Source organism: Fundulus heteroclitus, chromosome 18 (assembly GCF_011125445.2).
Source record: "Fundulus heteroclitus isolate FHET01 chromosome 18, MU-UCD_Fhet_4.1, whole genome shotgun sequence".
Classification (NCBI taxonomy): Eukaryota; Metazoa; Chordata; class Actinopteri; order Cyprinodontiformes; family Fundulidae; genus Fundulus; species Fundulus heteroclitus.
In genome coordinates this window covers 12,127,166-12,142,411 of record NC_046378.1, presented here as the reverse complement: position 1 = coordinate 12,142,411, position 15,246 = coordinate 12,127,166, and the positions used below count along the sequence as shown (strand labels likewise).

General features: G+C 39.9%; 1 protein-coding gene across 1 annotated transcript in view; it reads left to right on the top strand.

The window, feature by feature from the left end:
• Positions 1-8,554, top strand: part of LOC105934693 (ventricular zone expressed PH domain-containing 1) — a gene marked incomplete in the record, with an annotated part of 84,094 nt that extends 75,540 nt beyond the window's left edge. Inside the window, 3 exon segments of the mRNA XM_036149895.1 lie at positions 2,500-2,640; positions 6,363-6,409; positions 7,627-8,554. Coding sequence (XP_036005788.1) covers positions 2,500-2,640; positions 6,363-6,409; positions 7,627-7,809 — 371 coding nt within the window.
• Between the last annotated feature and the right edge of the window lie 6,692 nt (positions 8,555-15,246).

The following is a 15,246-nucleotide window of genomic DNA, read 5'->3' as shown; positions in this document are numbered from 1 at the left end:
GTGTGTGTGCTTAGGGTGTATGGGGTGAACAGAAGCTAAATATGGCTTTCCCTTGGATGGTGAAAACATGCTATTACTCAGCTGACATGTTGTTGAAACCGCAGGCACGGTTCACAAAAATGGTGGGACAGATTGCCTGCAACAGCTTATTGTAGTTAGGGATGGAGGAGTTAATTGATGAGGGTACCCGGGCCTTCAAAGAGATTTTTTTGAGGTAATGCAAACAGAATGTCATGAAAAAGGGGCCTTTCAGTTTCATCACTCAAAACTTGTAGATGAACATTTTCCTAAAGTTAAACTGATGGTTTAGAGGAAGTCATAAACTTCCAACTCCAAAAGAAAACATTTTGTTTCTAAAGAAGCTCAGGATAGCTTCCCCACTGAGATGTAAAAGAATAAAAGGGTGACGGGATGTCCCCGATTTCTGGAAAAAGTTGTTCAAGGACATGTCCCCGATTTCAGTGTATCATAAAAGAGTATTTACACAGTCCTGCCGCTGTTATGACATGGTAGAGCTTTGCCGAACGCACCTTCCCCGTCCTGTTGGCGTTGCAGTTCAGTTTTCATTAGAGAAATCAAATCTGGTCACCTTACACAGCTCTCTCCTGAGAGGTAGAGCTATCAGCCTCTGTTGGGAGGACAGAGTAGTTGGACCTCACTGCCCTGTTTCTAACATAAGGCCAAAACAAACTTAAGTTTTATAGTGAATTAACTTACTTGGTTAATTGTTGCTAGCGTGTACTCTGGGCGCGGGCTGCCTTACATGAATGCACTTCTAGTTTAAACTTTACAGTCAGGCAGTCTTGTGTACAGCTCAGGGGTCTAATCAGGTAGTGACACAGTGTACCGTAATTCTCTGAATATCCATTTAATGGAGCGGCTTTGTTGCTAACCAAAGTGGTGCTTACACATTTTAACAGACTTCTGAGCACATTGTACCACATAAAACCAGTCAGTAAGCACAAGTACAGTAATTATATATAAGGCGCACTGGATTATAAGGCACACCATCCATTTATTTTTAAATTTAAGGGTTTTAAGTGCACCTTATAGTCTGAAAAATACGGCATGCAATTATTTTTCGGGTCAACATACAACAATTGGCGCATATCGATGCTCTGTGTGGGCCGGCCTTCTTAAAAACTCGCCTGTGTAACTTGAGAGGGTCAGATCCGTCGCTTAATGGAAGTTACCGGTCTAAAAGTTAGACGTGCTGCTTGTGACATGAATGTTTTAAGATAAACTGAACTGAAAGATAACACTGACAAAATGTTTTGATATAAATATTATACCAAATAAATAAATGGTTGTTCCCATTTATATGGTCATAAATCTCACTAAAAAGGATTCTTTTATTTGAGATTCTGTTTCTTTATGACATAAAAGGGGATTCCTGGCGCATAAACCGACCGCTTCTACAATGGCCGACAGCACGTGTGGATTTGGGGTAATGTGGGCACCACTGCATGTCTACCCCTCTTCTCTCTCCTGCCTGAACCCAGAACTACACTCCATTTAAAAAAAATGTTTTTGATGATCTCAAACACACAAAATCAAAAAGAGAAGATTCACGGCACTTTGAAAATGCAGAAGAGCATAGACTAACCTGATAGTAGACTGTAGACAGGTGGTTTACACACATGTTGATATTTAAAACAAATACAGTTTTGTCGTCCTGGGATTAAAAAAAATACATAGAGTAACAGGCACTTACTCATGGTCAAACAAAAATACTTAATGAAACAGTTTCTACTCTGACCTAAGGATAAAATTAATATTAGAGGTTATGCTAACCAATAATTTTAATATATTTTGTTCATTTATATAGCACCAAATCACAGTAAATGTCAGAACCATCAGACCCAGTCTACATCTAGTTATGAATAATATAGATGATTCAAAGTCACATCCAAAACAATAATCCTAACTGGTGCAGGATTATTTAAAGCGATGACCTTATTGCATCAAGTCATTGATTTTACAGCAATCCCTCCTCCTGAGGACATGTGATGTAAGTAATTGTTGACATGTTGTGTCTCCCAAAGGGTTTAACAAGTTGTTTTTAAATACACTTAATATAGTCGCTTATGTTCTCAATCCATTTTAACTTGATCCTGGTGCTCTGAGGTTAAGTGCACCATGTCTTTATATTTGTCGTGTGCGTGCCGTGTAGTGATTGCCTCTCAGTTAGTTACCCTCTTCGTACTTAGAAGGTCTTTAGCATGTCTCTTCAATTATTTCTCTGAGATTGTAAACACATAATCATACCCATAAAAGTATTTCTGCACCAGTGTTTATGATCAGTTTTACTGTTTATACCTCATAGTTTCCAATGTTGGGTTAGGAAAGTCATTGAATTAACATCTTCTGGCAGTAATGTGAAAATAGAATTGTGTTTCAAAAACAAAACAAAAAAACTAGGACCTTCTTTTTATTAAATCCCAATTTCTCCTAACCTTCTTGCTCTATGATTTCTTTTTCTTTTTTTTTACCCTACAGTTGTGAACCAGGAGGGCCAGCCTCTGATGGAAGGAAAGCTGAAGGAGAAGCAGGTCCGCTGGAAGTTTATCAAGCGCTGGAAAACCCGCTACTTCACCTTGGCAGGCAACCAGCTCCTGTTCCACCGGGGCAAATCTGTACGTAGGCGGTGAAAAAGTGATGTATCAGTATTTCCCCTGCTCCGTGTCATTTGAGTTATGATGACACCGTGTATGAAATAGTAAAAATCCCACCTCTTGAAAAGCTTCATTGTCCCTCTGGAGCAGGAGGTGAATCTGGCTGCAATAAACTTCGACCCACTTTGAAACTTTAGGGCGGATCCTCTGAGGCATGAGTCAGTGACACCCTCTTCAACTTACAGCAGATATCTTTATGCAGATGTAGCATGACTGAGTGACTAACTCCCTATAAAGGTTAGTGGTGATGTGGCCACACTGATCCCCCACTGAGCAGCACATTTATTGAAAAAGAAAAGGAACCATACCTAACCAGAAGCATGCACCGACACTAGGAGGGTTGATGGACAACAGCAGTGTGACAATGTTTAGTAAGGTAGTTTTTTTTTAAAGAATGGATTTTTATTCAATCTTTTTATGCCACTTATCAGCATGTTTACAGTATAAATACTCGCGTTTGGCTCAAAATCATATTTGGGCATCTGTAAAACATAAGCGGCGGCTGAAAGCCAGCCAGAAACAGGACTGAACTCTTTTTTCTCTTTACCCCCTACCTTCAACAATAGTCCTTGTGTTGCCGTCCAGATGTTAATAGATTCTGTTTTGCAGCAGTCGCACGTCGAGAGGATTGTGCGCCTTTGTTCTCGGAGCTGAGCCCGTCTCGGCCAGCGTGTTCTGGAGGTGGTTGGCTTGTTGTGAAATGATTTATCCCCAGCTGAATGGGGAAGGCTTTTTTTTTTGTTCCTGTTACCCCAAAACGGTTGTGAAATCTTCTCGAATCCATCCAAAGTGGAGCTACTACAAAAAGCAGAATGTAGGCACTAGATCTGCAGCTTCATGAGGTTTACGATCACGACAACTTCAAACACGCCTATATTTGCCTTGCATTAATCTTTGACACATTTATTAATGTTACAACCGCAAATTTTACTCTATTTCATTGGGATTTATTTTTTTACTTTCAGCCTCCATCAGGTTAAACTCCAGGATCGCCATGCATTCACCTCCGATCATCATCCTACCAACTTTTAACAGATTCTGTGTTCCTGCTGAATGAAAGCGCCCCCGTTAGCATGATGCTACCACCACCATGTTTAAGTGTGTGGATGCTCTTTCCTGGCTCCATTTTGGTCTCATCTGACCAGAACGCCTTCTTACACACATTTTCTGTGTTCCCTAAATAGTTTGGGCAAAATATAAAGTGATTTTCTTCGTACTGCATTCATTCAACAACGACTTTCTTCTTGATATTCTTTCACAAACACCAGGTTATTGTGATAGTTGGGAATCTCTGCAGCTCCTCCAGAGCTGCCATGGACCGCATGGCTGCTTCTCTGATTAATGCTCTTCTAATCCAGCCTATCAGCTCAGGGGATGCTGACAGTAAATCAACAACTGGAGGATTTGATTCAGGGATATCAGAGTAAAGATTTTTGTTTAAGCATTTTTTAAACCATGTATACTTCCCTTTTGAACCTTTTGTTTATTTTGTAAAAATAGAATAAAATAAATTAGCTGTTAAAATAATCTGACTGCAGTAGTTTTTAGTTGGTTGAGCAGGTTACATAAAAATACAAATGCTAAAGCAGTTCTGGCATTTAAATTGAACACGTAGCAAATATTTCCTCTTCTTTGGGGATAGATACTATAAAATATAGTTTAATTCCTCATCCATCCATTGTAATTTGGAAGCCAACTAAGAAGTTACCTCTCCTCAACTCTACGCTGGCTCCTTAATTAGGACCAGACAAGGACTGAGGCCAAGTCCAAGCGGCCCGCACCACAGTTGGGCAAATGCTTTCCTTCAGGGACAGATGAAAATATAATATCATGTATATCAAATATCATCATCACTGAAAGGATCTTTATATTCCCTCACATGCAGAATAGGCCAGAAACTCCACTGTCATTGGGAATATAAAGTTATATAGTTAGATAAATAGATTTATAGCATGTACAACCTTTTGGGATGTCTTTTTTTCTTCTGTGGTAAAATATAACACTCATATGTATTGTTTCTACTGTACAATGGCTCCAAGCAGCCATTTGTTTTTATTACTGACATGAGAAGACACAAGGTTGGACAAGACATTTCATTATAGTTTACACTGTTTTGGGTTTGAGAAAAAAAAAACTTCATAAATTAATCTTTTTCTCCCACAGATTTATTCAAAATTGTGAGAAGCAAAAAGGGTAAAGTGACATGAGTGTGTTAATAATGGTGTGAGGGTCTCTTAGTCATACAAACCTTGTTATGAGATAAATAATTAATACAAAAAGGTTAACAAAAATAGATAGTTATATCAAAAATGCTGTTTAATACAAAGAAATGCCACAGAATGGTTGTTGACTCTTGCTCTGGGACCCTGCCGGTATTGCTGTGGTTGTAACCACATAATGAACGATGGTGTAAGAATACATGGTTGTGATTCAACATCCAGACCGCTACCACCACCCACATTTCAAGTGATCAGAGGGTGCACAGGACAGAATTTTTAATTTCCTGCCCGGGGAGAAAAGCAAAGTGGAGTTGATCTTCTTTTAGCAGCCTTAACCTGATGGGAGATTTCCTGGTAAACAAAGTTGGTGAATGTGCTCTTTATTCAGGGTTTGCATTAGACACTGTGGCACCAGATGCACACAGGTTATTTATAGAAGAGCCTTTCAATTCAATTCAATTCAATTTTATTTATATAGCGCCAAATCATGAAACATGTCATCTCAAGGCACTTTACAAAGTCAAGTTCAATCATATTATACAGATTTGGTCAGATTATACAGATTGGTCAAAAATGTCTTATATAAAGGAAACCAAGTTGATTGCATCAAAGTCCCGACAAGCAGCATTCACTCCTGGGGAAGCGTAGAGCCACAGGAAGAGTCATCTGCATTGTACATGGCTTTGCTGCAATCCCTCATATTGAGCAAGCATAGAAGCGACAGTGGGAACAAAAACTTCCCCATTAACGGGAAGGAAAAACCTCCAGCAGAACCGGGCTCAGTATGAACGGTCATCTGCCTCGACCGACTGGAGGGTTAGAGAAGACAGAACAGAGACAACAACAAGAGAAACAAAAAAGCACAGAAGCACACATTGATCTAGTAATCTGTTCTACATTAGATGGAAGTAGCGGGTGAGCCGTCTTCTCTGGATTGATGTCACAGTTACAGAACGCCAGACCAGGTGTACCTACTATGAAGAGAAAAGAGAGAGAACAGAAATTAAAGCAGAAATGACAAACATAATGCATAATTGAAGAACAGTAGAACTCATAGAGTGAGAAAATTAGATCCTGATATATTCCAGTAGCCTAAGCCTATAGCAGTAAAACTATAAAGGTAGCTGAGAGTAACATGAGCCACTAGTTATAATTTTGTCAAAAAGAAAGTTTTAAGCCTAGTCTTAAAAGTAGACAGGGTGTCTGCCTCACGGGACCAAAACTGGGAGTTGGTTCCACAGGAGAGGAGCCTGATAGCCTCCCATTCTACTTTTAGAGACTCTAGGAACCACCAGCAGACCTTGCAGTCTGAGAGCGAAGTGCTCTGTTAGGAACATACGGGGTAATCAGAGCTCTGATATATGCTGGAGTTTGATTATTAAGGGCTTTATACGTTAGAAGAATTTTAAATTCCACTTGATTGATTTTCCTGTGGTAATAAATTCTGTCTTATTTACAGAAAGATGAGGCTGGATGAACATCCCCATTGAGCTGAGCAAGGTGCAGAGTGTCAAGGTGACTGATCACATGGTTTTCTATCAATATTCGCCACCCCCAACCTCAGCTGAGGTTTACCCTCACCGTACCGGTGTACAGCGCCTGAACTATTCACACTGCTGGAAACCTTCTCGGTTTTATGCCATTACACTACAAACATCAAGGTTATTTCAGCCTTCTTTGGTTAATTGGGGCTTAATGTGTTGGGCCAACACAAAGTGGTGAAAATTTGTTAAATGGGAGGAAAATTGTACATGGTTTGTAATTTTTTGTGTTATGATTTGAAACTTACAAACTTTGGTGTGCACTTAGATTCCCACCCAGAGAGAAAATGTTCCCTCCCACTGCAAAAAGGGAACTAAAAGGAAGTGAATTCTTCTCCAAAGTAGTGTATTTGCCCTTGATTTAAGCCTGTTAATAAGATGATCTTCCAATGGAATCAGATTTTTGCTCTTAAAATAGGAGCCACTCATCTCCATCCCCTTATTTCAAGTGAATATATCTAATGATCTTATTGTAGGGATAAAAATACTCATTCCATTGGCAGATCATCTTATTTACCTGATCAGATCAAGGACAAATAGACTAATTTCAAGAAAATGTGACTTCCTTTTAATTGCCTTTTTGCTGTGCACGTTGGATGGGGAATGTCTATGAGCACCAATTTCCAAGTCCTGGCACAGGTTTCCACTTGGATTTAAGTCTGAAATTTGATCGGGCCAATCTAGCACATAGATATATTTCAGGTAGAAGCATTTCGTTGTAGCTCATGCTGCGTGTTTAGGGGTGTGCTCCTGCTAGAAGGACCTGGTCACTGTCCGCCACACAGAGCATTTGGTCATATGCGACCTGGGTACTTTTGTGCAAATCCTTGCTGTTTGGACATAATTTTACAACCTTACCCTGCTTTAAAATGATCCATGACTTCAGGAGCTACTTTGTGTTGGTCTGTCACATAAGACATTGATGTTTGTGGTTGTAGCCTGATAAACTGTGAAAACCTTCCAGGGTTATACATTTAATTGCAAGAAACTGTAATATCTGTTATCATTTAGTAGACCAAATTATTTGCAATCAAAGCCTAAATGATGCAAGAACATAATGCTACACCCTCAAACGCTTAGAGCCCATGCAGGAGACTATCAAGTTAAATGATGTGAATTGTGGAGGTGAAAGTAACCGCTTCCCTCAGCGCAGACATGTTGTCATCTTTTCTCTTTTCTTTGTCTTCATAGGTGGTGGCTAAGAAGCGCAGGGATCGGGGTCTGCCGAGGGCCTTCGAGATCTTCACAGACAGCAAGACGTATGTGCTGAAGGCTGAGGACGAGAAGCACGCCGAGGAGTGGCTGCAGTGCATCAACGTGGCCGTGGCTCAGGCCAGAGAGAGGGAGAACAGAGAGGCGACCACCTACCTGTGAGATCACAGACACTGACTGTAACTGTGTTACATTCGTTTCAGATGGAGCACCTTCTCCTGCTTTTACTTTATGCACATCCAAATGGGCAGAGGGGAAGGAGAAACAGCCACTACAGATTAAGTTGGGCCCAATAAAGACTACCGCAGGAGGTGGTCACAGAGCCGAGTTGGTGAGTAGGTGTGAAGTGGATCGCCGACAATGTTTCTGTCACTCTCTGGTTCTGCAAAGCCAACCTGGATATGAGGGCTCGGAGCGGACTGAAAGACAGAGAGGCTCGTCTTTGCAGATATTGCAAAATCATTTTGGGCGAAGACCATGTATGTCACACGAGGACGTCACCGCTGCTGGTGATGGAGCCTTGACTTCTTCGACCAAGAAAACTTGTTATGCAGTATTTTTAGTCTTAAAATTAGAAACCAGCAATAACTGATTGTGTACCCTACTAACCTAAAGTATTGATCCAGTTTAAATGTGTTGTACATGCTGTTACCTGTGTGCAAGACCTACTTTTTATTTTGTTACTCACGTTACTCGGTGGACCATAAATAAAATACAAGAATGTTTAAGTGTATTCAAGTTGCCCAGTAAAAACAATTAATATAGAAATGTCAGATTTGCTCAGAAGCAGCTGTTTCAGCAACTTACCAAGACTAACTTAAATGAAAATTTCAGAAAAAATAGATAAAGTTGACTGAGTCAGGGTCATTTTGACTTGTAGCAATAATGAGACTGAACTGCTAGTGGCAGGAAAGTTGAAGAGTAGCTGACAGAAAATTCATATATACAAATATTTTTCACAGTTTTTAAGGGAAATGGTGGGAAAAATGCTTCAAACCTTGATTATTTTACATTATTTTAACACTTTTCATGTTAACATGTTAAACTTACAAAAACTAAACGGTACAATCAGAGGAGAGTTAGCTAAAGAGCTGATCAAGCCTTAGACTGTTTCTTTTTTTAAGACATCAAAGTATTTTGTGACCAATGGTAATTTGTGTGTGTCCAGACTGCCTAAATCATCCTATATCCCATATTTTGTCTTTTTTTTTATTATCACCAACCTATTTTCCATTTAGGTGTTGTTGAAGTATGGTGACATGTAAAAGAAGAAGTTGGTAAAATGAGTGGTACAAATTTCTCCTCTTTTGCAATCTCGGCATGTTGTTCTATTTTTTGATTTTCCCAAAGGAGAAATGTTCTGCAGAAACTTACTCCATATTTTACAAACAGTTTCACTTCAAATGTTGCTCAATCGTGGAGCCGAGACCGTAAAAACTTTAAGAAAACACTGAGCTTTTCCTGGTGAATTCCCAGACTTTAGAGTTATCTTTATGTAAGACTTTTAGTGATGCTGTGGTGCATTTGGTAGAACTCTAGTTAATGACATTCTGAGCAGGAAACTTTTCAAGACGTCCGTCTATGTTCTTTTCTTCAAGTGTGAAACGATGGAACATAAAACCTTTTGAGAGCTGAATGTGAAAAGTGTCAAGAGTCACTTTTCAGAAACACTCAGTTAAGGTACTGTATTCAACCTTAGGAAACGACCACGTGTCTCAACATTTCTGACTGTGCTGGTGGTTTAACGCCCCCTCGCCATTCCAGACTTTGGCACTTTTAGTCGTCGGCCATTTCTCAGTGACCGTGTGTCAGTCCGAACATGCCTTGTACTGGTGTTGACATCTGAGATTTTAAATTAGGCTTCTAAAGTACAGGAGGAACATAGGATGATATGGCTCCAATAAAAAAAAATAACATCAGGTCATCAATTATTTTGGGACAAAATAAGTAATAATGAGTGAACTGGCCCAGAGCCATCTATAACCAAAGCAACAGTACCAAAACCAAATGTCTAACCAAACGTGTCAGCTTGATGGCTTTCTATCAGAACAATGTTGATTTTCTTTCTGTTGGGAGAGAGTCATATTCCTGAGATGCATTCAACTATGAGACCCAGAACAGTTTTCCCCTGAAAATAGTCTTTACTTCTGACTTAGCTTGGCTATTTTCTATTCTGGTGAATTTCATGGTGACACCGAATTCCTGCTGTTGTAGCAGAAAGTTGTAACAATGTCTTGATCAGCTGGTGGTCGTGGAAGAGAAGTCTCCCGTTGCACAGGTCGCAGCTGGGAGTTTCAGAAATGAAACTAAAACCTACATTTCGGAAAGAGCAGTTACCCTTTAAAACGTACATAAAGTCACTGCAAAGTCCACCGCATCATGTAACTGCATTAAAGGTTACCGGATGTCACAGACCTTCAGTTTCTTCACTTCAGAAGCAAAAGGAGGAGCGGAGACAGAAGTCTGGTCAAGATCCAGTTTTGACTCTTTCACAAAACTGTTAACACCTGAACAGAACAAGAGGCAAGTCATAGTCCAAGGAAAGTTTATAATATCTGTAGATATTTCTTAATTAAACCTGACAGAGGTGTCCCTAAGGTCTTGGGGGAAAAAAATGAAATGCAGAAGCAGCACTTTGTTCTTAACCCGCAGTCTGCTATCTGAGGGTAGTGATTGTTTTTATCGTGCCTCTAAACAGAAAAGGCTTAAAATTCTAAAATATTTAAAAAATATATACAATTTAATAATTACTCTTTTTCCACTGAGAGCAGATGTCAGTGGTTTAAAATCTGCTGCCCCAGTCACACTATAGATTATTAGTGTTTCATTTAAATGTTAAACTCTACCAAATCACCTTCATACAAATTTAACAACGGAAGGATTCACAATTTGATCAGGTATGTTGTCCAACATTCAGCCATGAATTTAAATTGTGGCGGGTTTCAAGCTAGGATGATGGAAATAGATTTTTTTTAAATCAACAATTCTACATTTCTGCCCTTAAAATTGGTTTCTACCAGGTAAATGCTGTGGAAACGGAGGAAGGGGTAAAACTACCTTGAGTCCTGTTGTGGTCTCCACTCTGACTGCTGAATTAACTTTTTTCTTTGTTTTGGGTATTAGAACCTCCTAGTCCCCATTTCCACTGAAGACATCAGTCATTGCTGTAGCCTAGGGGAAGCACTATGACTCCATAGTAATAACAAAGCAGGTATCCCACCACCGGCACCCGGAGCTGCGATCACTAATCCTTTTCTTACGTTCATTTGGATTTTCACCTGGCTCTGCTTTAGAACATAGCTCAGGGAGCTTAGATCACTCGACAGAAAAAGTTTAAGATGGTATTAGTCTGACACCTGTGACAGACAAGGAGAGCCTCTTTTGTTGTGGTTCGCCCTGCGGCCATAGCCTGGAGACATGACAGGCGGACCCACTCTTTGCTTCTAGCCGGTTTACATCGACTTCCTCATAAAATCATTCACATCATCATCTCTCTTTGGCACCTGCATATGTCCTGCTTCATTTTATTTACATGTATGACCTACACTTAAAGCTGGCTGTGAATCCCCAAATTCAGGTGTTACCAATCTGACTGCACTGTGACATTTGCAGGCTGAATAGAAGACAGACAGGCTTCTGTTGTACGTGTTTTAAAGAGCTGTGAGAAACTATCTGACCCCTTACAGATTTATTCTGTATTATTATTATTATTATTTGTGACTCTTGTTTAATCAAACAAATATTTGCATAAATGTGATAAAATATTAAAATTAACCACATGTTTTAAGTTCACGTTCCCTAGCCATTGAATACTGCCAGACCTGCAAAATTAAGAAATCGTATTAATAGAATCTGTCTGACAACAGGAAGTAGGCTGAACAGCTGTACATCACCTCCCAATCTGAAAAAAAGGTAATTGACATCTGTCAGTCTGGAAATGACAAAGAGCTTTACACTACAATCAGTCATTCACACCCTGACGGTGTACAATCAAGGGATTTGCCTTCAGTTACAGGCTGGGTTTTATAAAAAAAAAAGTGCTCTGCAGCGCCGACCTGAGGGTAAAAGACTAAATGGATTGTTACCTGATTCTAGAGATGTTACAGCTGGCCTTTTCCTGACCCTAGACATGTACAAGTACTGGATGGAGGTACGGTCAGGCCTGAGGATCGTCTCTGCAGACCAGGTTGTTCGTTGCGGTCTGGACCTGTCCTGTTTTGTGGATGAGCCAAAGCCCCACAGTGATGGATGTGCAGAAAACAAACTGAATGAAGGCCGTTTAGAAGGTGGTGACCACCTGAGCTCCCGCAGGAAGTAGAGTTTCTGCTGGACCTCCTTCCAGACAATGTGCATGTGTGAGGACCATCTCAGGTCCCGAGAAAAGGATGGTTCCTAGGAACTGGATGTGATCCACAGTAGTCACAGTGAGGGGAGGAGGAGTGGGGGGAGTTCTCATGAGCTTGAGGTCAAGCAGGCTTGGGTTATGCTGCATGTACAGGGGGTCGACCTTAAACAGCCTGTCCATGCCTGTTATTAGATTTAAGAGACAATGAAAATTGCATATAGGGCAAAGTTGGTTTGGATAGATTTTTTTTCCTCAATGAATTGGAAAACATTTTGTATTCACTCTGGTAATCCTTCTGAAACATGACTTAAAAGCAAAAACAGAGGAAGTCTCTCACAGAGTCCTCTTCAGCCAGTTTTTAGTTTCATTTATGGTTTTAGGATTGCTGTGGACTGCGACACTCAAGACTCCATGCCAACATTTCTAGGATGAAACATGGTACATTCGAGACTTGCGATCATCACTGCATGGATGTTGCAGCAGAAATTACTTTGATTTGAATGTGTAGCTTTAAAAGGATTAGCAATAATCATCATCATCGTCACTGACAGCAGGTCTGGTACAGATGGCCATGTCCCCTGTGGCATAAAGGCCTTCCTTAACCCGTACTTGTTGGTATTCCCAGACCTCTATATATCATTTTCTAAAAGTCTTTCTGTCTGTCAGTCCATCAGTCCACCTGTGTTCTCGTTCGTCCGTCCCTCTTTACTTCAGTCTTTGGCTTTTTGCAGGTAACATATCTAATACTTGACCACCGTAGACATATCTGCCATGAACCCATAATGAAGTTTTGCGTTTATGCTTTGAAAACAAGATATATATAAAAAATATATAGCTTTATCATTATGATCAGAAATGGTTTCCGAACGTCCCAGAGAAGTGTGGTATTACACAAACCGGTATTGTCCAGGTCGACTGAGATTCGATATGCTGTCCAGATTTAATCAGCGTGAGGCAATTTTGGTAACTTCTGCTCCTTGAAAGTAAAGCTCACTGATTTAGTGAGGTTTGAAAAGTGTAAAACCCCAGTCAGCCGTGCTGGGCTGGTTTCCAAACCTCTGGGGATGTTGTTTGTGTAGTTTAAACACAAGTCTGTCTGTAAAGTGTTTCCTTCATATAAAACATGCTTCCAAGGCAGCTCTACAACAGCTTTAGCATCCGTCGGTCCGTCCGGCGGCTCATTTCCGTCTCACACTGGATGTTATGGTATAAAGCTTGGTGAGAATACTGCTGTAGATTTCCCCAACACTGTGAACCTGAATTACACAAGTTATCTGAATGTATATCTTATTAACCTTCCTGTTTGATGTCTGATTCAATGTGATTATGATAGGTCAGTATTTATTTATGTACTTGTTTTGAAGACCTCAATCATGTCTAGAAATACTGCTGAAACAATGGGCGACAGATGATAGATCTTTTCTGTGTTAATGATCTTCTTTTCCTGCTTTTGTAACCATTAAACTAAAGTGCATACAAAGGAATGTGGTACTGTACTGACAATAAAACTGTAATCCTTGACTTGTTTCAGACAATGCACGTCATGATGCATGTTGATGGTCCAGCCCAGTCACTTAGATTAAAAACGAGAAATAAAAGATTGTGACTCACAGCTTAAGAAAACCACAAATTCATTTTCTTGGGAAATTTAAAATAGAGGGATTTTTAAGAAAACAAAATAAAAATTTATTTAGTGAAATTACTTTTCAGCAATTTTCTAATTTATTGAGATGCATCTGATTATTATAGTATTTTCACTGTTTAACAGTGTTTTAATATTAAATTATATATATATATATATATATATATATATATATATATATATATATATATATATATATATATATATATATATAATAAAATCATGCAGAGGTTAGTATAAGCTGCCAAACTTCTGACGGTTACATATATTATGGCTTGCACCCGAAAACATCTAATAGCTGCTGTTTCTTGACCTTTCATGGGGTCAACAGTAGGAAGTCTATTTTGGGGAAGAAAGCAGCTTCTGACTCCTGTGCCTCCAGCCTTAAACTCTGGTTCTTTTGAAAAAGAACCACAAAACACAAATTAGACAAATGTAGTGAACAGTTGAAGTTCTCCATTACGCAAACCAAAACATATGAACATATGTGTAAACTTATACAGACTTTCTAGTTGTAGTAACCAGTCCAGTTAAACAGAGTTGACATACTGCAGATGATTGTTTTACTTTTATGAATTGTTTTTTTACAGAATAGTGTACACACATTATATACAAAACTACGTGTACAACATAAACAAATACAGATTTAATTTTAAAAATTAACAGATGTATATATACATTATATTACATTACATTGACAATTTCATTGCTTCCTCCGATTTAAAACTTTGCCATTACACTGTTATTCTATCTATCAGATCTTATTTGCTATAGACATCAAAGGAGGAGATTACCAAAGGCCTCTTATCCCTATGGATGACCAACAGGTCATGAAAAATGTGACGGAGTAAATAATGCTACTTACAACTGCGCGCTCTCTTAGCTCCGGACATTGTTGCTAATTTCCGTGAGACGGGCCGTGCTTATACTTGTACGTCATGTTACGCAAAGGATTGTGGGATTCCTTATAGCTCCTTAGGGCCGGTAAGGGACCTAGTGAGGTCCCTATGCTAAAGGAGCTATGAGAGGAAGCATACAGGCTCCTTTTCCTACCTCCTTACTGACGCACTATTCAAACAGCACATCTGCTTTGGCTAAACAGTCCTTACCCAAAAGACATTGGCTGCATTCCTCTCATCTTTAGCATACGAACTTTGTGAGGTCTCTTACCGGCGCTAAGGAACTATAACCATACGCGTGACATGACGTGTAAAGACAGCCCACCTCATGGAAATTAACGAAAATGTACAAAGAGAAGAGCACACGCCTGGGCGTTTCCGTCACGTAGTGATGTCGGAGTTGAAGGCTGTCTGACATCGGCACAGGAGTCCGAAGCTGCTTTCCTCCCCATGAAATAGTTCCTACTGTTGACCTCATGAAAGGTGAAGAAACAGGAGACAGGAGCTGTAATTAGAACATTTCAGATGGAGTCTACTGCCTGTTCAGTTTCTGCTGTGTCCTCCACCGGGTAAAGAGGAGTGCTTCCTGGACAGGTAACCATCCCTAAGAGCAAACTCTTCCAGGTTTATGGAGAGCCTGTGAGCTCCACGCAGAACGAGCCAATCCAAACTGCGGTTTGCACCCCTAGACTGTATAGTTATTGGCTGCTCTG